Source organism: Heptranchias perlo, chromosome 9, assembly GCF_035084215.1.
Source record: "Heptranchias perlo isolate sHepPer1 chromosome 9, sHepPer1.hap1, whole genome shotgun sequence".
NCBI lineage: Eukaryota > Metazoa > Chordata > Chondrichthyes > Hexanchiformes > Hexanchidae > Heptranchias > Heptranchias perlo.
In genome coordinates, this window is record NC_090333.1 from 18,656,678 (window position 1) to 18,681,963 (window position 25,286).

General features: G+C 46.2%; 1 protein-coding gene and 1 non-coding gene across 4 annotated transcripts in view; one reads left to right on the forward strand and one right to left on the reverse strand.

The window, feature by feature from the left end:
* Positions 1 to 4,001: 4,001 nt before the first annotated feature.
* On the forward strand, positions 4,002 to 4,087 carry trnar-ucu (transfer RNA arginine (anticodon UCU)). Its single transcript is given in 2 exon segments — positions 4,002 to 4,038; positions 4,052 to 4,087. It is a non-coding gene; the product is annotated as a tRNA-Arg (tRNA).
* A 7,220-nt stretch (positions 4,088 to 11,307) lies between these two features.
* The window catches only part of dnttip2 (deoxynucleotidyltransferase, terminal, interacting protein 2), a 25,542-nt gene continuing 11,563 nt past the window's right edge, over positions 11,308 to 25,286 (reverse strand). For all 3 annotated transcript variants that reach the window (XM_067989947.1, XM_067989949.1, XM_067989948.1), the window contains 5 exons: positions 20,875 to 21,016; positions 17,875 to 17,970; positions 17,514 to 17,678; positions 16,032 to 16,141; positions 11,308 to 14,997 (listed from right to left, as the gene is read on the reverse strand). In XM_067989947.1, the coding sequence (XP_067846048.1) occupies positions 14,904 to 14,997; positions 16,032 to 16,141; positions 17,514 to 17,678; positions 17,875 to 17,970; positions 20,875 to 21,016 (607 nt within the window). In that variant the 3' untranslated portion in view covers positions 11,308 to 14,903. The remainder of the gene's footprint in view (positions 14,998 to 16,031; positions 16,142 to 17,513; positions 17,679 to 17,874; positions 17,971 to 20,874; positions 21,017 to 25,286) is intronic.

Genomic DNA, 25,286 nt, shown 5'->3' on the forward strand with positions numbered 1-25,286 from the left:
GTGGGACTAGCTGGATTGCTCTTGCATAGAGCCGGCATGGACTCGATGGGCCAAATGGCCTCCTTCTGTGCTGTAACCATTCTATGATTCTATGATTCCATGATTCTCTGATCTCTGCAGGCCAGCTCAGCTCCACTGTGTAATATGGAGGTCAGCTGTGCTCCACTGTTTAATATGGAAACCTGATTGCAGATGCACAGGGAGGGCTTCTCATGTTCTACTCAACTGCTGAGAGCCACTTGATCTGTCACAGGTTATCAGACTCAGCCTTTCGTGGATGTACGATACAGTTGCTTCCCTGCAGTTCGAGTTGTTTATACTTTAGGAGTGCAGCCAATGCTGAGACAGTCACTTGTCTGTCATTGACTGCATTCCTGTAATGTAGAGGGTGGATATATTATTCCGCTGTCTCCGGCGGTAGTGCAGTAATAAAAATGAAACGTCCAGTTCCACCAGAGGCACCTCATGACCAAGGTGCGTTTCCAAGGGTCTCCAGAGGCAAACACAAGCATTTCTCTCGACCGGCACTGAGTGCTCCATTGCTGCTATTTTGTTCTGTCCATGTATAGAATGAACTCAGTCTATCTGTACAGCTCAGGAATGTGGTTTTTACATCGCTGACCTGTGTAGGCCTCACCCAACATCAGATAAGGTCGGCGACCAAAAAAACCACAATCGCAACCTTTTAATAACTTGCATATAGCCGGTGCTCTGAGTTGTGCCGCACAATATAAATGGGGCAAATTCAGAGCAACAGCTGTCTTAACACATTGTGGAACCACTTCTAGGAGAAGCAGCTCTTCCACATAAACTTGAAAAGACAAAGAAGAAAAAGGATGAACCTCCCATCAATCCTCAGCGTGGTGACAGAATACAGAGGAACGTACAAGGCACGGTGAAGCTCCTGTAAAGCAGGTCACTGCCGTTTATTATAATTCGCATCCAGTATAAACACCAGGTAAGGAAGGCACAGTGGATGATGTCTTTCCTCTTTACCAACAGCTGCTCTTTACAAACTGGATAGATCAAGCAGTGACCCCTGGTGGAAGAACATGTAAAAGTCAGTGCATTTGCAACAAATATGAAAACAAAATAAGAGGGCACCCGAATTTCATCAGTACTAGGTTTGCAGACCTTGACATCATGTTCTGTAAAATCAGCAAACAAACAGCGTTTTAAAAATAGACTGAAATAGTCTACCTATATAACCAAATTCTTGTACCTAGCTGGTGTGCCATACCTCTAAAACAACAACATGCATTTATATGATGCTTTTAATGTAAAATAAAAATCCCAAGGTACTTCACAAATGGAAATAGTGAAGGAAATGGATACCAAGCTAAGGAAGGAGAGATTAGGAGGGGCGGACAAAAGTCTGGTTTAAAAGATGGGTTTTGAGAAGCTTTTAAAGGTAGAGAGAGAAGTGGAGAAATAGAGGGATTTAGGGAGGGGGTTCCAGACAGCAGGGTCAATGGTGGATCAAATGGAGGGGGGATGCACACAAAGTCATAGGACCAAATGATGCAGAGGGAACTGGGGGGAAGGCAGTAAGATAATGCAGAAGGAGGTGCAAGGGTGGGGTGCAGCAAGACTGTGGACGGATTTGAAGACAAGGAATTTACATTTCATGTGTTGAGGGCCAGGCAGCCAACATAGGTGAGCAAGGACAGGTGTGATGGACGAATGGGATTTAGCATAAGACAGAACATGGATGGTTATATATTGGACAGGTTGGAGTTTGTGGAAGGTGGAGGACAAGGCACCAAAAAGTCCAGAGGTGACTAAAGCGTGGGTAAGGGTTTCAACAGCAGGCTGAGGTAGGGATGGAGGTGGCCAACATTGTATAGGTGGAAATAGGCAGTCTTTACGATGGGCAGGATGTGGGATTTAAAGCTCAGCTCGGGGGAAATATGATGCCAATGATTAGCACGATTTGGCTCAGTCCGTCCGAGTAGGTGAGGAGAGGGACAGAGATTGTGGCAAGGAAGCACAGTTTGTGGAGGGGGCTGACAGTGATGGCTTCAGTCTTCCTGATGTTAAGTTGGATGAAGATTGATCCACAAAACATGCCATCTTTAAGTCAGAGATAAGAGTGCATCAAATCACATCCTGAAGTCACACCCACTGACATCAGGAATAGGGACAGGGAATTGCTCTGTCCTATTATAAAAAATCCTGGTAATTTAAGGAGTAAATAAATATTTTTTCTAACTTCCTCCCCTGAAGGCACTGACCTTTTCTTGGATGTATTTCCACAGGTACGAGTGGCCCTCCAGTGCCTTACCCTCCTGCCCATTCTTCACACAAACCCAGATAATGAGTTTCACCTATTTGACCATGGAGGGCATCACAGCCAAGCCCCATTCTATTCTCACCTAAAAACTACACATTCATTGACTTTCCAGCAGGTGTCACTAGATATCAACCCAGAACAGAAACCCGAGCACATTTTCCTTAGCAAAAGATTGGTTTATAGCATCCAACTGTGACCCCAGTTGAAATCAGTTAAATCAGCACAGATGAGGAATTAAACCAGGGACTTTCTAGTCTGTACAGCTTGACTAGGCCATTCGCGGTTTATGCTATTGTTTAAAATCCATTGTTTAAAGACATTTGCTATGAAGTAGAAAGTATTAATTCAATTACCTGATAAACCAATGAGTTTTGTCATTAAAAACATTTAAGTGGAAATCCTGACAATATTTGTGGCACTGCACTCACTGACTTATACATCTCTAGAAGTCAGCAACGTAAAAATTGATTTTAAAAAACTTTAGTTCACTAAATGACAACTTTGAATTCCAAGCTGTACGTGTTAGAATATTATTGCTTTTATATTTTAACATATATATTAACAAGATACTGGGGCCCATCTTAGCCTTATAAATGTCCACTCTCACTAAGAGCCTCTTGTCTGAAATAAAAAGGCTTTCTTCAGATTTAGCTTGTCATCACAAGATAAAGGACAGTGGGGTTTTATGCATTATATACCACAGAGAAAAAAACTAGAGCAACACTCAGCAAGAAATCATCTTTGTGTAAACAATTAAAAGTGTTGTGTGGATTTGCTAGGGTGTTACCAGGGATGAGGGGGTTACAGTTATGAAGAGAGACTTGAGAAGTTAAGGCCTTTTTCACTAGATCTGAGAAGTTTAAGTGGTGACCTGATAGAGGATTACGAAGGATTATAATAAGGTAAATAGGGATAGATTGTTTCTGCTGGCCAGCCATACAGTAACAAGAGGAGCAAATTTAAGATAATCACAAAAGAGTTAAAGGGGAGGTTAGAAAAAAAAACTTTACACTTTGGGTGGTTAGAATATAGAATTATTTGCCACAAATCATTTTGGTAGTACAGTCCATAAATTCTTTTAAAAGAGAATTAGTTAGCTGCTTGCAAAAGAGGAGTATTAAAAGGTATGAGGAGTGAGGAAGGAGATTGGGGTTAAACTAGGTAGCACTTGAAGAGAAACACACCCTATATCTCATTCTCCATTGAGGAACATGTATTCTTTCTAAGACAAAACAACACGTTGATTCAAATTGATTCTTCTCTTTCTATAATGCAAACTATCAGACACAATCAGTGCTTCCTGAGGCCCCCTCTGCTTTTTCCTCCCGAGTCTGGTGGCCAATCCACTGCATACCTCCTTGCTTTAGCTCGGTTGGCGTGTCTGTTGAAGACACTTTTAATTGAAATTATGGGATACGACGAGGCTCTGCTGACAGAGCGAGCACTGCTGAACACAATTTCCCATAAACCTTGAGATAAATGCCACACAGAAAGGAAAAGAAGCAATTTTTTAAAAACAAAAATAACAACTGCTCGTGTAGACAACGTGTCTGATGATTGCAGCAATCAAATGATGTTGAAAAGGAAATAGAACGGCGATACAGTGAGAATATTACAATTTATTCCAATATTGCAGTCTGAAGCTGGAATCAACGATGCGACCCAGTAGTTTGGTGTCATGAGCAGCTTCGGGGTAAATCCAACAGGTGGCTCCGTGGCGCAATGGATAGCGCATTGGACTTCTAGCGGCTTTAAGACATTCAAAGGTTCCGGGTTCGAGTCCCGGCGGAGTCGTTACGTTTTACTTTAATTTTACGATCACAAATCTTTATTTCTCCTAAATGCGAAACACCGCGCGACAGCCCAATCTGGAACTGAAAGTGAACTCGGCTTTTAAATACAGATGGAAAAGCTGGAGCCCCGTCCCTTTAGGTAAACGGAGCTGAAAGGCAAACGGTGAGCCGATGGTCCGGCTGCAGAAATTAAAGTGCATCGGCTGCACGGGCAACCGCTGCAGAAATTAAAGTGCATCGCCCCCGGTTCGATATCGACGAAAGGGCAGCGGGTGTTCTGGGCCGCCCCGCACCGGAGGGTCTGCGGGACCGGGTGGTGTGTGAGTGTCTCCCCCCGCCTCCGAGACACCTCCGTGTTGGCGACAGTTCAGGATTTAACAGCTGCTGTCGGGCAGATCCTGAACTCGTGTTTAAAACTGGAGAGTGCTTCGTGTTCTTCTTAAACTTTTAAAAAGTTTTATTATTCTGCCATGGGTCATTAAAAAAACAATGATCTGTACGGAAGCTGGTAATATAAGGACATGTACATTTGACCTGAATGTACCACAAATTATTCAGGCGATACGGCGAATCAGTCACCTTTTTTGATGCACATGCCCCCTGGTGGGGACGGTAAATGACGATCTGAGCCAGCATCGGACAATGTGAAAGCTGCATAGTCTCCAAAATATAGACACTGGCGAAAGGTCATTCGGCCCATTTCAGTTCATCCAGCCAGAAAGCCTCTAATGTCTCAATTTCAGCATCCAATTGTTTCTTGAAAATTCTACCGTTTTTACTTCCACGACTTTTCCCGGAAGCCACTCTTGGTGTAAAGTCCTAATTTTACCTACTACCAGTTTGAATCTATGTCCTCGTCCGACTCACACTATTTAACCTAAACTAATATTCCATATTTACCTTCTCCATTCCCTTAATTATTTTATATACCCTCTTGAACACCTCTCAGATGCCTCCTTTCTGAGCTGGAATGCCCAGGTTGCTCCATACAATCTGTAACCTCGTGGCCCGGCATATTCCTCACTCAACCATTACCAACAAGCCAGGGGATCAACCCCGGTTCAATGAGGAGTGTCGAAGAGCATGCCAGGAGCAGCACCAGGCATATCTAAAAATGAGGTGCCAACCTGGTGAAGTTACAACACCGAGGACCACATGTATGCTAAACAGCGGAAGCAACATGCTATAGACGGAGCTAAGCGATTCCACAACCAACGGATCAGATCAAAGCTCTGCAGTCCTGCCACATCCAGTCGTGAATGGTGGTGGACAATTAAACAAATAATGGGAGGAGGAGGCTCCATGGACATCCCCATCCTCAATGATGGCAGAGTCCAGCACGTAAGTGCAAAAGACAAGGCCTAAGCGTTTGCAACCATCTTCCGCCAGAAGTGCCGAGTGGACGATCCATCTCGGCCTCCTCCCGATATTCCCACCATCACAGAAGCCAGTCTTCAGCCAATTCGATTCACTCCATGTGATATCAAGAAACAGCTGAGTGCACTGGATACAGCAAAGGCTATGGGCCCCGACAATATCCCGGCTGTAGTACTGAAGACTTGTGCTCCAGAACTAGCTGCACCTCTTGCCAAACTGTTCCAGTACAGCTACAACACTGGTATTTACCCGACAATATGGAAAATTGCCCAGGTGTGTCCTGTCCATAAAAAGCAGGACAAATCCAATCTGGCCAATTACCGCCCCATCAGTCTACTCTAAATCATCAGCAAAGTGATGGAAGGTGTCGTCGACAGTGCTATCAAGCAGCACTTACTCTCCAATAACCTGCTCACTGATGCTCAGTTTGGGTTCCACCAGGACCACTGGGCTCCAGACCTCATTATAGCCTTGGTCCAAACATGGACAAAAGAACTGAATTCCAGAGGTGAAGTTAGAGTGACTGCCCTTGACATCAAGGCAGGCATTTAACTGAATGTGGCACCAAGGAGCCCTAGTAAAATTGAAGTCAATGGGAATCAGGGGAAAACTCTCCAGTGGCTGGAGTCATACCTAGCACAAATGAAGATGGTAGTGGTTGTTGGAGGCCAATCATCTCAGCCCCAGAACATTGCTGCAGGAGTTCCTCAGGGCAGTATCCTAGGCCCAACCATCTTCAGCTGCTTCATCAATGACCTTCCCTCCATCATAAGGTCAGAAATGGGGATGTTCGCTGACGATTGCACAGTGTTCAGTTCCATTCGCAACCCCTCAGATAATGAAGCAGTCCGTGTCTGCTGGCAGCAAGACCTGGACAACATCCATGCTTGGGCTGATAAGTGGCAAGTAACATTCGCGCCAGGCAATGACCATCTCCAACAAGAGAGCATCTAACCACCTCCCCTTGACATTCAACGGCATTACCATCACCGAATCCCCCACCGTCAACATCGTGGGGGTCACCATTGACCAGAAACTTAACTGGACCAGCCACATAAATACTGTGGCTACAAGAGCAGGTCAGAGGCTGGGTATTCTGCAGCGAGTGACTCACCTCCTGACTCCCCAAAGCCTTTCCACCATCTACAAGGCACAAGTCAGGAGTGTGAGACGGAATACTCTCCACTTGCCTGGATGAGTGCAGCTCCAACAACACTCAAGAAGCTTGATACCATCCAGGACAAAGCAGCCCGCTTGATTGGCACCCCATCCACTACCTTAAACATTCACTCCCTTCACCACCAACGCACAGTGGCTGCAGTGTGTACCATCCACAGGATGCACTGCAGCAACTCGCCAAGGCTTCTTTGACAGCACCTCCCAAACTCACGACCTCTACCACCTAGAAGGACAAGAGCAGCAGGCACGTGGGAAAAACACCACCTGCACGTTCCCCTCCAAGTCACACACATCCCGACTTGGAAATGTCGCTGGGTCAAAACCCTGGAACTCCCTACCTAACAGCACTGTGGGAGAACCTTCACCACACGGACTGCAGCGGTTCAAGAAGGCAGATCATCACCACCTTCTCAAGGGCATTTAGGAATATAGGAATATAGGAACAGGAGTAGGCCATTCACCCCCTCGAGCCTGCTCCGCCATTTGATAAGATCATCGCTGATCTGTGATCTAACTCCATATACCCGCCTTTGGCCCATATCCCTTAATACCTTTGGTTGCCAAAAAGCTATCCATCTCACATTTAAATTTAGCAATTGAGCTAGTATCAATTGCCGTTTGCGGAAGAGAGTTCCAAACTTCTACCACCCTTTGTGTGTAGAAATGTTTTCTAATGTCACTCCTGAAAGGTCTGGCTCTAATTTTTAGACTGTGCCCCCTACTCCTAGAATCCCCAACCAGTGGAAATAGTTTCTCTCTATCCACTCTATCCATTTCCCTTAAAATCTTATAAACTTCGATCAGATCACCCCTTAACCTTCGAAACTCTAGAGAATACAACCCCAATTTGTGTAATCTCTCCTCGTAACTTAATCCTTGAAGTCCGGGTATCATTCTAGTAAACTTACGCTGCACTGCCTCCAAGGCCAATATGTCCTTCCGAAGGTGCGGTGCCCAGAACTGCTCACAGTACTCCAGGTGCGGTCTAACCAGGGTTTTGTATAGCTGCAGCATAACTTCTGCCCCCTTGTATTCCAGTCCTCTAGATATAAAGGCCAGCATTCCATTAGCCTTATTGATTATTTTCTGCACCTGTTCATGACACTTCAATGATCTATGTACCTGAACCCTAAGTCCCTTTGGACATCCACTGTTTTTAACTTTTTACCATTTAGAAAGTACCCTGTTCTATCCTTTTTTGATCCAAAGTGGATGACCTCTCATTTGTTTACATTGAATTCCATCTGCCACAGTTTTGCCCATTCACCTAATCTATCAAAATCCCTTTGTAATTTTATGTTTTCATCTACACTGTTTACAATGCCACCAATCTTTGTATCATCGGCAAACTTAGATATGAGATTTTCTATGCCTTCATCTAAGTCGTTAATAAATATTGTGAATAATTGAGGCCCCAAGACAGATCCCTGCGGGACTCCACTAGTCACATCCTGCCAACGTGAATACTTACCCATTATCCCTACTCTCTGTCGCCTTTCGCTCAGCCAATTTCCTAACCAAGTCCGTACTTTTCCCTTGATTCCATGGGCTTCTAACTTAGCTAACAGTCTCTTATGTGGGATCTTATCAAATGCCTTCTGGAAGTCTATATAAATAACATCCATTGACATTCCCCTGTCCACTACTTTAGTCACCTCTTCAAAAATTTCAATCAGGTTTGTCAGGCACGACCTACCTTTCACAATTCCATGCTGGCTCTCCCTGATTAACTGAAAATTCTCGTGGTGTTCAGTCACCCTATCCTTAATTATAGACTCCAGCATTTTCCCCACAACAGATGTTAGGCTAACTGGTCTATAATTCCTCGGTTTCCCTCTCTCTCCTTTCTTAAAAAGCAGAGTGACATGTGCAATTTTCCAATCTAGAGGGACAGTTCCTGAATCCAGAGAACTTTGAAAGATTATAGTTAGGGCATCTGCAATCTGCTCACCTACTTCTTTTAAAACCCTGGGATGGAAACCATCTGGTCCTGGGGATTTGTCACTCTTTAGTGCTATTATTTTCTTCATTAGTGTTGCTTTACTTATGTTAATTTTATCGAGTCCCTGTCCCCAATTCAATATAAGTTTTCTTGGGATTTCCGGCATGCTATCCTCTTTTTCTACTGTAAATGCTGACGCAAAGTAATTATTCAACATGTCCACTATTTCCCCATTGTCAATGACAATATCCCCACTTTCAGTTTTTAAGGGGCCAACACTGCTCCTGACCACCCTCTTTTTCCTAATATAACTATAAAAGTTCTTCATATTGGTTTTGATATCCCTTGCAAGTTTCTTTTCATACTCTCTTTTTGTCGATCTATCTGTTTTGTGACCCTTTGTTGATCTTTGTATCTTTCCCATTCGCCAGGATCTGTCCCATTTTTTGCCTTTTTGTATGCCCTTTCCTTATGTCTTATACTGTCCCTTACCACTTTAGTTGTCCATGGCTGTTTTTTTTGGCAAGTGGAGTTCTTGCCCCTCAGGGGTATAAACCGGTTCTGTATCTCGTTAAATGTTTCTTTAAACATTTCCCACTGATCATCAGTCGTTTTACCCATTAACAGATTTGCCCAGTTTACTGTGGACAGTCTCTGTCTCATCCCATTGAAGTCGGCCTTACCCAAGTCTAGAATCTTAGCAGCTGATTCACTTTTTTCCCTTTCAAACACTACATTGAACTCGATCATGTTATGATCGCTATTGGATAGATGTTCTCGCACAGTTCAGCTGTTATCTAAATCTGGGATGGGCAATAAATGCTGGCCTTGCCAGCGATGCCCACATCCCATTAACGAATTAAAAAAATAACTCAGACAGTGGACACTAGAAATCAGCCCTGAGACTCTTTTCTGCAGGGCTTCCAGTGCTTCAATATCTCCCCTGTGTTTCCAACCAGAACTGGATGCAATACTCAAGATGTGGTCTGACCAGGGCACTGAACAGTTTGGTCAGAGAAGACAGCTTCCTCTGACTTGTACTGTACTGTTTTGGCTATGTAGTTTGACATTCTACTGGCTTTATTGATGTGCATTGGTTGGATATGCTGAGTGTGAGTCTACTAAGATTCCTCGGTGTCTTGCAACTTCATTCTTAGCTTCTGAACACCATTTATGGGGTATGTGTCACTTATTTTTCTTCCTATGTGCAGTACTTTACATTTGTCTGGATTAAATTTCACTTGCCATTGCCCTGCCCACTTACGTATTTTATCCAACTCATTCTGCAATTTCTGAGCAATCTCCTCTGATTCCACCTCCCCGTCTAGTTTGGTTTAATCTGTAAATTTGACCACTTAGCATTGGGTTTTTGAATCCAAGTTCTTTATGTAAATTAAACATTTGAGGTCCCAACTCTGAACCTTGGTCACCCCGCTCGTTACTCTCCCCCATCCTGATAAATACTAGAAAGAGCTTGCATTTATGTAAAGCCCTTCACAACATCCCAAAGCGCTTTATAGCCAATTAAATACTTTTGACGTGTAGTCACTGTGGTAATGTGGGAAAGCCAATCTGTGCACAGCAAGGTCCAACAAATAGCAAAGAGATAAATGACCAGATAATCTGTTTTGCTGGTGTTGGTTGTGGGATAAAAATTATCCCTGCTCTTCTTCAAATATTGCCTTGGGAGCTTTTATGTCCACATGAGAGGACAGATGGGGCCTTGGTTTAACATCTGATTCAAAAGGTGACACCTCCAACAATGCAGCATTGCCTCTGTACTGCACTGGAGCATCAACCTAAATTATATGTTCAAGTCTCTCGCGCAGTGCTTAAACCTACAACCTCTGCCTCACAAGGGAGAGTACTACCACTGAACTAAGGCTATCTATCACCTTAATCTACCGAATACCCTTCAGCCAGGGCTTCCCACAGCCCACTTGGGTTTTTCACTTCCATAAGTCAAGCCAGATCTTCTCCTCCTGAAACAATGTTGACTGCTGTTTACTGGTTTATTATTGTACAGATAATTCTAAAATTTACTCTGGATAATTGAATCCAATGTTTTATACAGAATGGAAGTATGACTAATAGGTTTGTAGTTTCCTGTTTTGGAAACTTTCAACTTCAGCAGGGGCGTAAAGTAGACAACATCGGATCAGCTGCCCTATTGAATGAATAGGAAAATCTGGCGTGGTGTATAACGGGCAGTCGATCCGATAGCGCTCGATTTACGCCCCCGCCGAAGTTGACGGTTCCCCCCATTTTCTTTAAAGAACCGCTGAAGAATGAAATGTAAGGGTATATATATGTAATCAGTAGCAGTTATCCATTTCACACAAGCCTTGTAGAGAAAAGTGACTTTCAACTTTGGATTCAAATCCAGGTCAAGGAGCAGAAAGGTCAGTGCGCTAATTCATTGTACCACTCAGTCCAAAGTATGCTTCCAATGTTTTGCTTCATGCAGCTAGCTGTGCTGTCAAAGTCACAGCAAGCTCTGCACACGCTCAGCCCATTTACCTATATTTCAATTTTGCTGGGGAAGAGAAATTGGGCAATGATTGAAGCAAAGAAGGGAACTGGATGCATATATTTCAGGGTGAAAGATTAATTTGGAATGTACAATTCTTGTAAATTTGCAGTTCAAGTCCATTATTTGCTGACACTAATTCTACCGGCAATGCCAGTCTATACAATGATCAAATAAGCAAGGAACCCAAAAATTACTTTTGTATTTATTTTATTACCTCCAAAGAACTATGTCTGTTAGCCTAATACAATAAAACTTCACTATGACAAATCCCTGGTTTTAACGATCCCAATAGTAAGACCTGATTTTTTCAATGGAAATCAGCCCTACTACAGCACATACTTAAGCAGGATCAACCCGGATATAACAATAGAATTCAAGGTGTAGATAACTGAAAGATAACTTATTGTAGTGTGAATCCCACATGATGTATGCACTCGTTGCCTGATAAGATGGCCCGCCATCTGCGCTCAAACTGCAACGAACGAGAGGCAACTGCGATGAGGCATCGTGTGTGAAGATGGTAAGAGATGTCTTTGACTCTGAAAACAACACTTCAAATCATCGATGATCAGGACCATAAAGGAAAATCGCAAGCCACAATCTGCTAAGAACTCAGCTTAACAAAGAGCACTGTTGCAATCGCGTGAGCCAAGAGAGGATCAAGCCTACTGTTATCAAAGATGACACGCCAAAATTGAAAGCAGTTATCCATTTTTCTTCCCCCTAATTCAACAAGAGTTCTACAGCCCATGGACCAGAGTATTATTTTGTGCTTCAAATACTGATACATAAAATTCATACTGAGGGAAATGATTGAATGCATGGTCAATGGTTAAAAAAAAAAATCCAGGTGGACATTCTGCAAGCCGTGTACTTCACACACAAAGAATGGGAGCAGGTGACAGAAATGTGTTTTGTGAACTGCTTTAAACATGCTGGATAGTCTGCAGAAAATTGTGGTCAAAAGAAGGGGATGGTATCAGTTAGAGAGGAATGCGATGCAATGGGAATTTCAGAAACAAAATGACAGGAAATTGAATTTGAAGGAAGCCAAGACCCTACACTAGCAACTATGAGCGATGCAGATATCACTGAGTCAGGGACAGGATAAGGAAACTTGTGGTGACGAGGACGTGGAAGGCAGTTATCCCTTCACTGAACGAGTTCAGAAAGGCAATCGCAATGAAGTGAGGATATTTTTGGACGGGTTGACAAGATAGTGTGCACTGAGAAAAGCACAAATAATATGAATCAATCTATGCTGTATAGTTTTGTTTAACAGAATAAGATATTTAATTTAAATTGGTCATTTCATCATTTTTCTGATGCAGCAAATCGCCAAACCCTACTACAGTGAACACCCTGGTATAATTATCTTTTTTGCCGGTCCCGGGGCGGTTCGTTATAGTGAAGTTCGACTAGTTTGTAGTCTTTAAAGATATCAATTTTCTAAAACACAGTACTGTTCTGTGACAGGAATGACTGGGTTTGATTTGAGCATTCCTATTTATACTAAATTACCATTTCACACCATCTGCAAGCTTTAAGCTACACATTAGGTCAGTATTAGGACCACTGCCTTTTTTGATATATATTAATGACCTGGACTTGGGTATACAGGGTATAATTTCAAAGTTTGCCGATGACATGAAACTTGAAATTGTAGTAAACAATGTGGAGGATAGTAACAGACTTCTGGAGGACATAGACAGACTGGTGAAATGGGAAGACACATGGCAGATGAAATTTAACACTGAAGTGTGAAGTGATACATTTTGGTAGGAAGAATGAGGAAAGGCAATATAAATTAAATAGTACAATTTGAAAGGCAGTGCAGGAACAGAGAGATCTGGGGGTGTATGTACACAAATCTTTGAAGGTGGTAGGACAAGTTGAGAAGGTTGTTAAAAAAGCATATGGGATCCTGGGCTTCATTAACAGAGGCATAGAGTATAAAAGCAAGGAAGTTATGCTGAACCTTTCTAAAACATTGGTTAGGCCTCAGCTGGAGTACTGAGTTCAATTCTGGGCACCACACTTTAGGAAGGTTGTCAAGGCCTTACAGAGGGTGCAGAAGAGATTTAACAGAATGGTACAGGGGATGAGGGACTTCAGTTATGTGGAGAGACTGGAGATGCTAGGGTTGTTCTCCTTACAACAGAGAAGGTTAAGGGGAGATTTGATAGAGGTGTTGAAAATCATGAATGGTTTTGACAGAGTAAACTGTTTCCAGTGGCAGAAGGGTGGGTAACTAGAGGATACAGATTTAATTTGATCGGCAAAAGAGCCAGAGGCGACGCAAGGAAATATTTTTTTTTACATAGCGAGTTGTAATAATCTGGAATGCACTGCCCGAAAGGGTGGTGGAAGCAGATTCAATGGTAATTTTCAAAAGGGAATTGGATAAATGCTTGAAGGGAAAAAAATTTACAGGGCTATGGGGAAAGAGCAGGAGAGTGGGACTAATTGGATAGCTCTTTCAAAGAGCCGGTACAAGCACGATGGGCCAAGTGGCCTCCTCCTGTGTTGTACCATATTATGATACATCTTTTATTTTACTGGGTTCACATCGACAGCTGTATATTGTGTACAGTTCAAAACTGGCTTTAAACTGCTAGAAAGTGGACTGGATGAATCTGGCCAGATAAAGGAATGATTTCTGAATTTTGCTGGTATATATCTGGTTTAAAATTACATAGCCATTAAAAAAAAATCATTTTTCCCCCCAGAATGTCTGTTTACCCTTAAACAAATAGTCCACTCCAGTTAATTCAAAATTATTTTTTGCTCAAAAAGTTCAAATTATCCAGGATGAATTAAGTAATTTTAATAACTTAGCCACTGGAGGCTAATTCAAGTTAACAGATAATTAGAAATAAGCCACTTTGAAGTAAGAGTGGACTGTACACCATGCAAGATGCTATATTTTTCAAATAGTACAAAGACTTCTGTTATGAGGTTTCTACTGCACTTTGATAACATTGACATTTTTTATTTTGCTTGTACAAGTATAGGCTTGAGAGGCTGTATGGCCTACTCCTGCTCCTATTTATTATGTTTATGTTTCTAGGAGTGAGGAGAAAAATAAACCTTTCTATTAATGTCTCAGAAAAATTAAGCATCCTCTTGATGAAATCTGCCAGGTACATTATTTCTCCTAATAGGCATACTATCAATTAGTTATACTAGACATAATTCACGTGTACAAATTAGAAAGTATTCTCCATTATAATCTCAAAAACTACAAGTTTCATCTTTATGAATCTTAGAGGGCATGTAACATAATAGACTATTTCCAAATCAGGCCGATTACAAAAATACTTTCTTTCATAGCTCAAAAACTGTAATTGCCTGTTACACAGACAAAGTTATCAGGTTCTCAGTATGTAAATGTTGTAAAGAACCATGTTCTTGTAAGTCTGCATTCAATATCCACTGAACATGGATACATGAAGTTTAGTCACTTTTACAAACTCATAAATAACTATATGATTGATAAAAATGTAATTGTCTAAATTGATTTTCTGAAATTCCTTGATCTAGTTTGACAGTGTACCGTGGCGTATTGAGGCTGGAAAATCTTCCATGATACAAATCTCAGCGCAGCTGAACAGTTCTTTTATCTCCTAAAATGTTTTTAGCCAAATAAGCTAACTTGTATTTATGAATGGGGGAGGAGAGAGAAGTTGGTGGCATTGTCAGTTTTATAACCTTTTAAATATATCAGCTGTGAATATGGGAAAATTATATCCAGAATTAGCCATTTGTCCAGTTTTGCTTCAGGCTTTACTTTCGAAATTTCTTCTTCTTATGATTCTTTTTGCCCGCAGCAAGAGCTGCCTTTTCTGATACAATCTGCTGGTATTTTCTCTTGTTATACCTGAAAAAAAATACACACTTTGCAATCATCTTTTACTTAGATACATTAGCTGGGATTAAAAGTCTTGTATCACCTACATGTAAACCAACCCCCTGACTACTTAAGGTTTTTAAAGCATTACTTACAGTCCCCATGAAACTCAAGTCAATAAATCAAAATCTCTGTTTTAACATGACGCTTAAAAAACTGATCAAAGCCAATCGCAGCCATGAAAGCAGATGGGGCCTTGCAATTGGCCTTTGATGACATGTCTGACTAATCTAGCTAAATTTTTTTAGGATGTCACTAGCATGACATAAGGGATTGTCTATCTGGACTTCTAGAAGGCATTTAATGAGGTTCTGCACAAGAGATTATTAGCAAAATTGACAGCGCATGAGATTGGAGGAAACCTTGTGACGTGGATTGGTAATTAGTTGGGAGATAGGAGACAGAGAGTAGGGATATACAGATTGTTCTCCGATTGATGGGATGCGACAAGTGGTGTTCCCCAGGGATCTGTACTGACGCACCAATTTTCACTATATATTTTTAATCACTTGGATGAAGAAATGAAGAGTCATATATCCAAGTTTGCTAATGACACTTAGTTAGGAGGCACTATAAATTGTGTGGAATGGGTGCAGGAAGTTACAAAGAGACATAGTTAGGCTAAGTGAGTGGGTAAAACTATAGCAGATGGAGTTCAATGTGGGGAAGTATGAGATCATCCATTTTGGAAACTGAGAAAGGCAAATTGGAATATTTTCTTAGTAGTGAAAGACTAGAAGCAGTGGCAGAGCAAAGGGATTTAGGTTCTATGTACACAAATCACTAAAAGCTAGTGCACAGGTACAAACAGTAATCAAAAAGGTTAACTGAATGTTGAATGCTCACCCAAAAGGCTGTGGATGATGGGTCAATTTAAATTTTCAAGACTGTGATCAATAGATTTTTGTTAGGCAAGGGTGTCAAGGTAAATGGAGTTGAATGGCGGAACAGGCTCGAGGGGCTGAATGGCCTACTCCTGTTCCTATGTAAACAAAAGGGCATACCTTCGGAATTCTGCATCTGCCAGAAGCTCCTCCACCATTGTCTGCTTTCTTTGTTTCTTAGGAACACGAGAGTGATAGAAGTCTACTGGATTGTCCAGAACTTTACCAACCTACAAAGAAAGATTGATAAGAGTAATAACATACTTCAGTAATCATAAAGATAAATTTTTAAGAAGTTGCACTGCTGGAACAAATATCTCTGAATGAATCATTTGCATCTAAAAACATGTTAAATGCTCTGTATTGTAATCCAGATTTCTTTATTAGTGTAATGTTTTTCCTAAAATACAATTTTTTTTTGATTGGCCTAATTTTTGTTCCCGACCACTTTTACCACGGGGGAAAAAAAGCAAGGGAATAACCCTGGATTGTGTTCTCCACATGTAACAGCATGGATAGAAAATTGACAGACGGAAACAAAGGGTTAGGGCTAATGTGGGTGTTGCTCGTATTGGAGATTTAATAGAGGCTTTTAAAGTGATGATGGGTTTTGATAGGATGAACAGGGAAAGCCTATTTCCTTTGGTTGGGGAGTCGGTGTTGAGGGGTCTTTGACTTAAAATAGTCAGTAAGAGAATGAAGCGAGAGGTCAGAAGAAATTTCTTTACAGAATGGTTGGAGCATGAAATTCTTTACCACAGGAAGTAAGTGAGACGGAGCCCACTGCATCTTTTAAAAGACCAGATAAACAATATGGAAATATCACCGCTAATTCTGCCCTCAATTGGTATCCATGCCTGCGCACTTTCCAGAATAGTCATTGGACAGCTCCAGGAGCAGGAAACCATGGCTGGCTTTGCCCATGTAGTCCAGGGAGGCTGAGGCCAACTGTAGTGTTGTCGCTGGTGCTGAGTAAAATGATCTAACTTAGCACATTTTTGGGATCAAAGCTAGGACCTTCCTGGTGTCTACAGCTGAGCTCCATTCGATGAGGTGCTTTTACCCCAAGCCAGGACGGCACAAAATACTTTGTAAAACTGTTTTTAAACTCCTACTATATTGTGCCAGGTTTCCTAATCAAAGCCATCATTTTCTATGCAAGAAGCACTTGCTTCTCAACAGTATGGGACACTCTACTTCAGAGCTTAGCTCAACACATATACCATTTCCGCAATTGTAGATAATCTTAGGCTCAGTGCCCAGCAGCATGCATTCAGCTATCCCTCTCCGAGTTTCCTGCTTCCAGGTAAGCTAGGCATGGAATTTTAGATAATTTCTCTAAAACTACCTGCATCTCCCCCTCTACTCTATAGTATCTTCTCAAACAGTGAGGAATGGGTAGATAGATATCAGCCATGCAATATGTAGTGAAGGAGTCCGTCCCCACAATGCCTGTCCAATGTTATAAAAGTCTGAGCAGTTTTATGTACTGCAAGACCGACTTTATTTACTGCTATATATTACAACCTGGCTGTGTCAAATAAAGCTAAAAGCTCCAAACTGATCACGTTATATTATCGCAGCTCATCTGTTGCTACATACCTGGAAATACTTAGGAAAGCTGTCTCGGTCATTCTTCTTGTAGAAACGCTTGGGATTGATAGCAGCCCTCATTTTCAGTGCCCGGAGATCATTCTTCAACTCATCTGTTAGATCAGGAGCTTTCATGTTATACCAGCCATCCCCCGTTGTCTTTGCACGCTCTTCCTAAATGTGCAAGAGCTCAAAATAATTATGAAAGATATGATATTAAAGGCATAACGTTCCACAGGGATGTGTTTGTTTTAATTACAGGTTTAATCTTGTTTTCTAAATACAATGCTATTATCTGATAGTTACTTACAGAATGCACAAGCTATGGCTAACATGGAAATCACTGTAGTGTCATGATCACCATACTTACCTTGCGTTTTTTCTTCAGTTGACGAACAGACTCTTTTAAAGGTGGAACACAATCCTGTTTTTCAAATTCTGGTGTCAGGATGCTATTTGCTAATAGCTAAAGAATAGAAATGTCAAATTACAAAAATGTTCTTCCAGAAACACTTAATGGGCCAGAAATCGCTCTCGAAATAACATAACTGCGCTCTGTTTTTAGTGGCGAATTGAAGGAGGAAGTTCCCGTATTTGCACACGGGCAGTGAAACCCAGAAATCCGGAACTTTCTCCTAGTGGTTTGCCAGTGATATGATAGCTTCGAATTAAAGGGCCATCGCACACTGCAATTAGAGAAATCATTGAAAAAGCGCCAACTTGCTTATATGCCCAGCTAGAAAGTAGCTAGAATGCCACCAAACAGGTACGTTTAAAAATATAGGGTCTAAACTAAGTCTTAATGACTGCCAAACAACTAAAAATTAACTTTTAAAAATATGGAGTTTCATATTACTCCTTATTTTAATAGTTTTTGGTCATTAAAATTTTTTTAAAATTAAAAAATGTTCTTTTTTAAAACTTTTCCCTTTTGTCTCTTTAATTCAATTATTTCCTTGACTTTTTGTAAAAAAAATGTAAATTTTTTTTATTTACAATGACATACAGAATATTAACTTTAAATGAATGAAGTCTGCTTGCCTGTTTGAGCAGTGCAGCCTGAATCTGTGGGCATGACTTCTCTTCCTGACAGATTTTGTGGCCGTGTCTTCTCCTCACAGACGTTTCCAGCCACGAGGCAACTCACCCTGTTCAGAGGCTGGGTTGATAGCGGACATTTTTTTTTAAAGTTCAAATTCAAGCAAGAGCCTGCAGTAAGTATTTTCGTTAATTTAATTCGCAAGAGCTGCGGTGAGCTTTCCCTTGCCGCTCTGCGCGATTTCTGGCCCATTATTTATTCAAATATCAAACACAAAGAGTAATCGTTACCAGGCATCTATCTACTTCTCCATCTAATACCCAGTTATGGACTCTACCACATATCTTAATGTCCAGTTCATTCAGGCACAGAACATTAAAAAAAGTAACATTTTCCCTCCCCTGTCCTGAAGGGACTGGACGACATTTCAGTATGGTTCCACGGACACCGGTCACCCTCATACTTTGTCCAAGTGGTCATTCTTCATGTGACCCTAGACACAGAGTGTTGGCAGACTATTCAATCATTGGCGGGGGCGGGTGAGAAATGAGATAACAACTGAGCCCAATCCTGTCCATACATGTACACTCTCTAACCGAAGTCACTGGATGGTGATCAGGGACGAGAACTCTAGCTAAACCTTATTGAAGTATTGGTTTCAGCCAATTCGTCGCGGTGCCACCGCATCTCTACAATTTCACTGAAGTCGGTGCACTGGAGTTATTGTTACTGTGCCCAACCAACTCCTCCATTTGGTTATGAATAAAATTACCCCAACGCAACAACAGCAACAACAACTTGCATTTATATAGCGTCTTTAACATCGTAAAACGTCCCAAGACACTTCACAGGAGCATTATCAAACAGAATTTGATACTGAGCCACATAAGGAGATATTACATCAGGTGACCAAGAGCTTGGTCCAAGAGGTAGGGTTTAAGGAGCGACTTAAAGGAGGAGAGAGGGGTAGAGAGGTGACGAGGTTTAGGGAGGGAATCCCAGAGCTTAGGGCCTAGGCAAGAGGCCAGGATTGGAGGAGCGCAGAGATCTCGGAGGGTTGTAGGGTTGGAGGAGGTTACGGAGATAGAGAGGGGCTAGGCCATGGAGGGATGTGAAAACAAGGATGAGAATTTTAAAATTGAGGTCAGCAAACACAGGGTTGATGAGTGAACGGGGCTGGGTGCGAGTTAGGATACGGTCAGCAGAGTTTTGGATGAGCTCAAGTTTACGGAGCTTGCAAGGTGGGAGGCTGACCAGGAGAGCACTGGAATAGTCAAGTCTGGAGGTAACAAAGGCATGGATGAAGGTTTCAACAGCAGATGAAAATTAATTAATTAATTACTACCGTGTCAATTAATTCATTTCACTGAGCTGATAACAAAAGAGAAAAATGATTGTCTTTTTTGACCTTGCTTTAAATAATGGTTTGGGCAAAAAATAATTCTATTAAAGGGTAAATATAACTAAAGTAATTGAATGAGATAAAGGTCACATACTACTCGTGCCAGTTTGGTGTGTTTGTCGAGCTGAGTACTGAACACACAGTGATAATTAGGCTGCCTTTTTGTAAGGATATAATATCAGTAATGCAAAAGAAGTTTCTACCGCAAGTGCTTCCTGCAGCAATGAAAATGGCTGGAGATCTTCAGTCTTTCATTTCCATATATAACCGACTCAGGCACATTGTCACCATCCTCAAACTGTGCTGCCTCAGTCACTGTTCCCTGCTCCTATCAAAACTGCAATCATCACCCCACTCCTGTTTAAAAAAAAAAGCCCACCCTTGACCCATCCGATCCCCTGCAACCACTGACCTACTTTCAACCTCCGCTTCCTTTCAACATTCTGGAGCGTGTTGTTGCCCCAAACTTTGCACTCACCTCTCCCTGTTTGAATGCCATTAGTCTATAAATGGAAAAAAAATTAAATTTCAACCAATAAATTCATACTTGAATGAATATGCTTCCTGTGCAATAATCTTAATTCATTGCTTCAGATTACTCCCAACACCAGTGACAGTCCTGCAACCATTGGTACTTCATAATTGTGTTACACAGCTCAAAATGTTCTCTCCAAACAAAAACCTAGCTTGGAAAAACAGTACCTGAAATTGCAATGCTGATGCCTTTTCACTGTTGGTCAAATTTTGTGTTAACGCTCCTGTGAAGCACCTTGGGACTTTTTATTACGTTAAAGGCACTATATAAATACAAGTTGTTATCGTTTGACACAGCAAAAATAAAAAAAAACAAATGCCCAACCTAGTGACGACAGTAGGTTGGCAGTAAACCAAGTATGGGAAACAGGTCAGAATACACCCAAGAATCTTACCTCATCATCTTTTTTCTTTTGCTCCTTCAGTTTTTTAAAGGCTTTTGAATCGGGACCCTGTTTGTCAGCATCAAAACTTATGTACAGGCCACCCAGTTCCTTGAGATTTAGCCCAGAATCAATACTGCTTGACAAATCTATTCTAGAAGTTTAAAAAAATATTTCCGTTAATGGGTTTTGCTAAGTTACTCAATATAACTTGAGTTGTGAACTTTAAAACATTCCAACACAGTACCAGATTTTAGACATTAGTGCTTGACGGCGTGGGTTAATATTATAAGAACAGGCTATGCTTTTGGCATTCCAGTTACAGTTTACTTGGACACTGAAAAGGTAGCAAGCAATTATTTTCCGCTCTTCTCAGCAATTTTCTAACCACTCCTAGTGAACAGCGGTATGATTCCAAGGTGTACCAGCAGATAGTTAATTTTTTATCCTCCTTTCTGAATTATTTTAACCTTCTTTGATTTCTTCTAAAGTATAGCACGAGCAATTTTTCACTGAAACGTTATGAGATTTGTAATTTTACTTTCAATAAGACACTCAATGCCAAGCAATGTAAACTATGTTTTTTCCAATGTTATTCCCTCTGGTTCTTTTATGGTAGATCTAAAGGAAAATCACATGACTGGACGAGGGAATGGACAGGAGGATGATAATATATACAGTGCACTGTGGGTGGGGGGGGGAGAGAAAAAGAGGGAGGGGAGACGCACTCACGGTGGGGGGGGGGGGTCGGGGAGGGGAGACGCACTCACGGGGGGGGGGGGGGGGGAGACACACTCACACGTGGGGGGAGACACACTCACGTGGGGGGGGAGACACACTCACGTGGGGGGGGGGGGAGACACACTCACGTGGGGGGGGGGAGACACACTCACGTGGGGGGGGGGAGACACACTCACGTGGGGGGGGGGGAGACACACTCACGTGGGGGGGGGGGGGAGACACACTCACGTGGGGGGGGGGGGGAGACACACTCACGTGGGGGGGGGGGGGAGACACTCACGTGGGGGGGGGGAGACACTCACGTGGGGGGGGGGAGACACTCACGTGGGGGGGGGGAGACACTCACGTGGGGGGGGGGGGGGGAGACACTCACGTGGGGGGGGGGAGACACTCACGTGGGGGGGGGGGGGGAGACACTCACGTGGGGGGGGGGGGGAGACACTCACGTGGGGGGGGGGAGACACTCACGTGGGGGGGGGGAGACACTCACGTGGGGGGGGGGAGACACTCACGTGGGGGGGGGGAGACACTCACGTGGGGGGGGGGAGACACTCACGTGGGGGGGGGGGGAGACACTCACGTGGGGGGGGGGGGGAGACACTCACGTGGGGGGGGGGGGAGAGACACTCACGTGGGGGGGGGGGAGAGACACTCACGTGGGGGGGGGGGGGAGACACTCACGTGGGGGGGGGGGGGAGATACTCACGTGGGGGGGGGGGGGGGGGGAGATGCTCACGTGGGGGGGGGGGGGGGAGACACTCACGTGGGGGGGGGGGGGGGAGACACTCACGTGGGGGGGGGGGGGGAGACACTCACGTGGGGGGGGGGGAGACACTCACGTGGGGGGGGGGGGGGGAGACACTCACGTGGGGGGGGGGGGGGGAGACACTCACGTGGGGGGGGGGGGGGGAGACACTCACGTGGGGGGGGGGGGGGAGACACTCACGTGGGGGGGGGGGGAGACACTCACGTGGGGGGAGGGGAGACACTCACGCGGGGGGGGGGGGGAGACACTCACGCGGGGGGGGGGGGGAGACACTCACGTGGGGGGGGGGGGGAGACACTCACGTGGGGGGGGGGGGGGGAGACACTCACGTGGGGGGGGGGGGAGACACTCACGTGGGGGGGGGGGGAGACACTCACGTGGGGGGGGGAGACACTCACGTGGGGGGGGGGAGACACGAGACACTCACGTGGGGGGGGGGGGAGACACTCACGTGGGGGGGGGGGGGAGACACTCACGTGGGGGGGGGGGGGGGAGACACTCACGTGGGGGGGGGGGGGGGAGACACTCACGTGGGGGGGGGGGGGGGGGAGACACTCAAGTGGGGGGGGGGGGGGGAGACACTCACGTGGGGGGGGGGGGGAGACACTCACGTGGGGGGGGGGGGAGACACACTCACGTGGGGGGGGGGAGAGACACACTCACGTGGGGGGGGGGGGGGGGGGGGAGACACACTCACGTGGGGGGGGGGGGGGGGAGACACACTCACGTGGGGGGGGGGGGGGGGAGACACACTCACGTGGGGGGGGGGAGACACACTCACGTGGGGGGGGGGGAGACACACTCACGTGGGGGGGGGGGGAGACACACTCACGTGGGGGGGGGGGAGACACACTCACGTGGGGGGGGGGGGGGAGACACACTCACGTGGGGGGGGGGGGGGGGGAGACACACTCACGTGGGGGGGGGGGGGGGGGAGACACACTCACGTGGGGGGGGGGGGGGAGACACACTCACGTGGGGGGGGGGGGGGGAGACACACTCACGTGGGGGGGCGGGGGGGGAGACACACTCACGTGGGGGGGGGAGACACACTCACGTGGGGGGGGGGGACACACTCACGTGGGGGGGGGGGACACACTCACGTGGGGGGGGGGGACACACTCACGTGGGGGCGGGGGGGGGACACACTCACGTGGGGGGGGGGGACACACTCACGTGGGGGGGGGGGGACACACTCACGTGGGGGGGGGGGGAGACACACTCACGTGGGGGGGGGGGAGACACACTCACGTGGGGGGGGGGAGACCCCGTGGGGGGGGGAGACACACTCACGTGGGGGGGGGGGAGACACACTCACGTGGGGGGGGGGGGAGACACACTCACGTGGGGGGGGGGGGGAGACACACTCACGTGGGGGGGGGGGAGACACACTCACGTGGGGGGGGGGGAGACACACTCACGTGGGGGGGGGGGAGACACACTCACGTGGGGGGGGGGGGAGACACACTCACGTGGGGGGGGGGAGACACACTCACGTGGGGGGGGGGGAGACACACTCACGTGGGGGGGGGGGAGACACACTCACGTGGGGGGGGGGGGGAGACACACTCACGTGGGGGGGGGGGGGAGACACACTCACGTGGGGGGGGGGGGAGACACACTCACGTGGGGGGGGGGAGACACACTCACGTGGGGGGGGGGGAGACACACTCACGTGGGGGGGGGAGACACACTCACGTGGGGGGGGGGGAGACACACTCACGTGGGGGGGGGGGAGACACACTCACGTGGGGGGGGGGGAGACACACTCACGTGGGGGGGGGGGAGACACACTCACGTGGGGGGGGGGGGGAGACACACTCACGTGGGGGGGGGGGAGACACACTCACGTGGGGGGGGGGGGAGACACACTCACGTGGGGGGGGGGGAGACACACTCACGTGGGGGGGGGGGGAGGACACACTCACGTGGGGGGGGGGGGGGAGACACACTCACGTGGGGGGGGGGGAGACACACTCACGTGGGGGGGGGGGAGACACACTCACGTGGGGGGGGGGGAGACACACTCACGTGGGGGGGGGGGGAGACACACTCACGTGGGGGGGGGGGGGAGACACACTCACGTGGGGGGGGGGGAGACACACTCACGTGGGGGGGGGGGGAGACACACTCACGTGGGGGGGGGGGAGACACACTCACGTGGGGGGGGGGGAGACACACTCACGTGGGGGGGGGGGAGACACACTCACGTGGGGGGGGGGAGACACACTCACGTGGGGGGGGGGAGACACACTCACGTGGGGGGGGGGGAGACACACTCACGTGGGGGGGGGGGGGGAGACACACTCACGTGGGGGGGGGGAGACACACTCACGTGGGGGGGGGGGAGACACACTCACGTGGGGGGGGGGGAGACACACTCACGTGGGGGGGGGGGGGGGGAGACACACTCACGTGGGGGGGGGGGGAGACACACTCACGTGGGGGGGGGGGAGACACACTCACGTGGGGGGGGGAGACACACTCACGTGGGGGGGGGAGACACACTCACGTGGGGGGGGGAGACACACTCAAGTGGGGGGGGGGAGACACACTCACGTGGGGGGGGGAGACACACTCACGTGGGGAGGGGGGAGACACACTCACGTGGGGGGGGGGAGACACACTCACGTGGGGGGGGGGAGACACACTCACGTGGGGGGGGGGAGACACACTCACGTGGGGGGGGGGAGACACACTCACGTGGGGGGGGGAGACACACTCACGTGGGGGGGGAGACACACTCACGTGGGGGGGGGAGACACACTCACGTGGGGGGGGGGAGACACACTCACGTGGGGGGGGGAGACACACTCACGTGGGGGGGGGGAGACACACTCACGTGGGGGGGGGGAGACACACTCACGTGGGGGGGGGAACTCCGGGGGGGGAGACACACTCACGTGGGGGGGGAGAA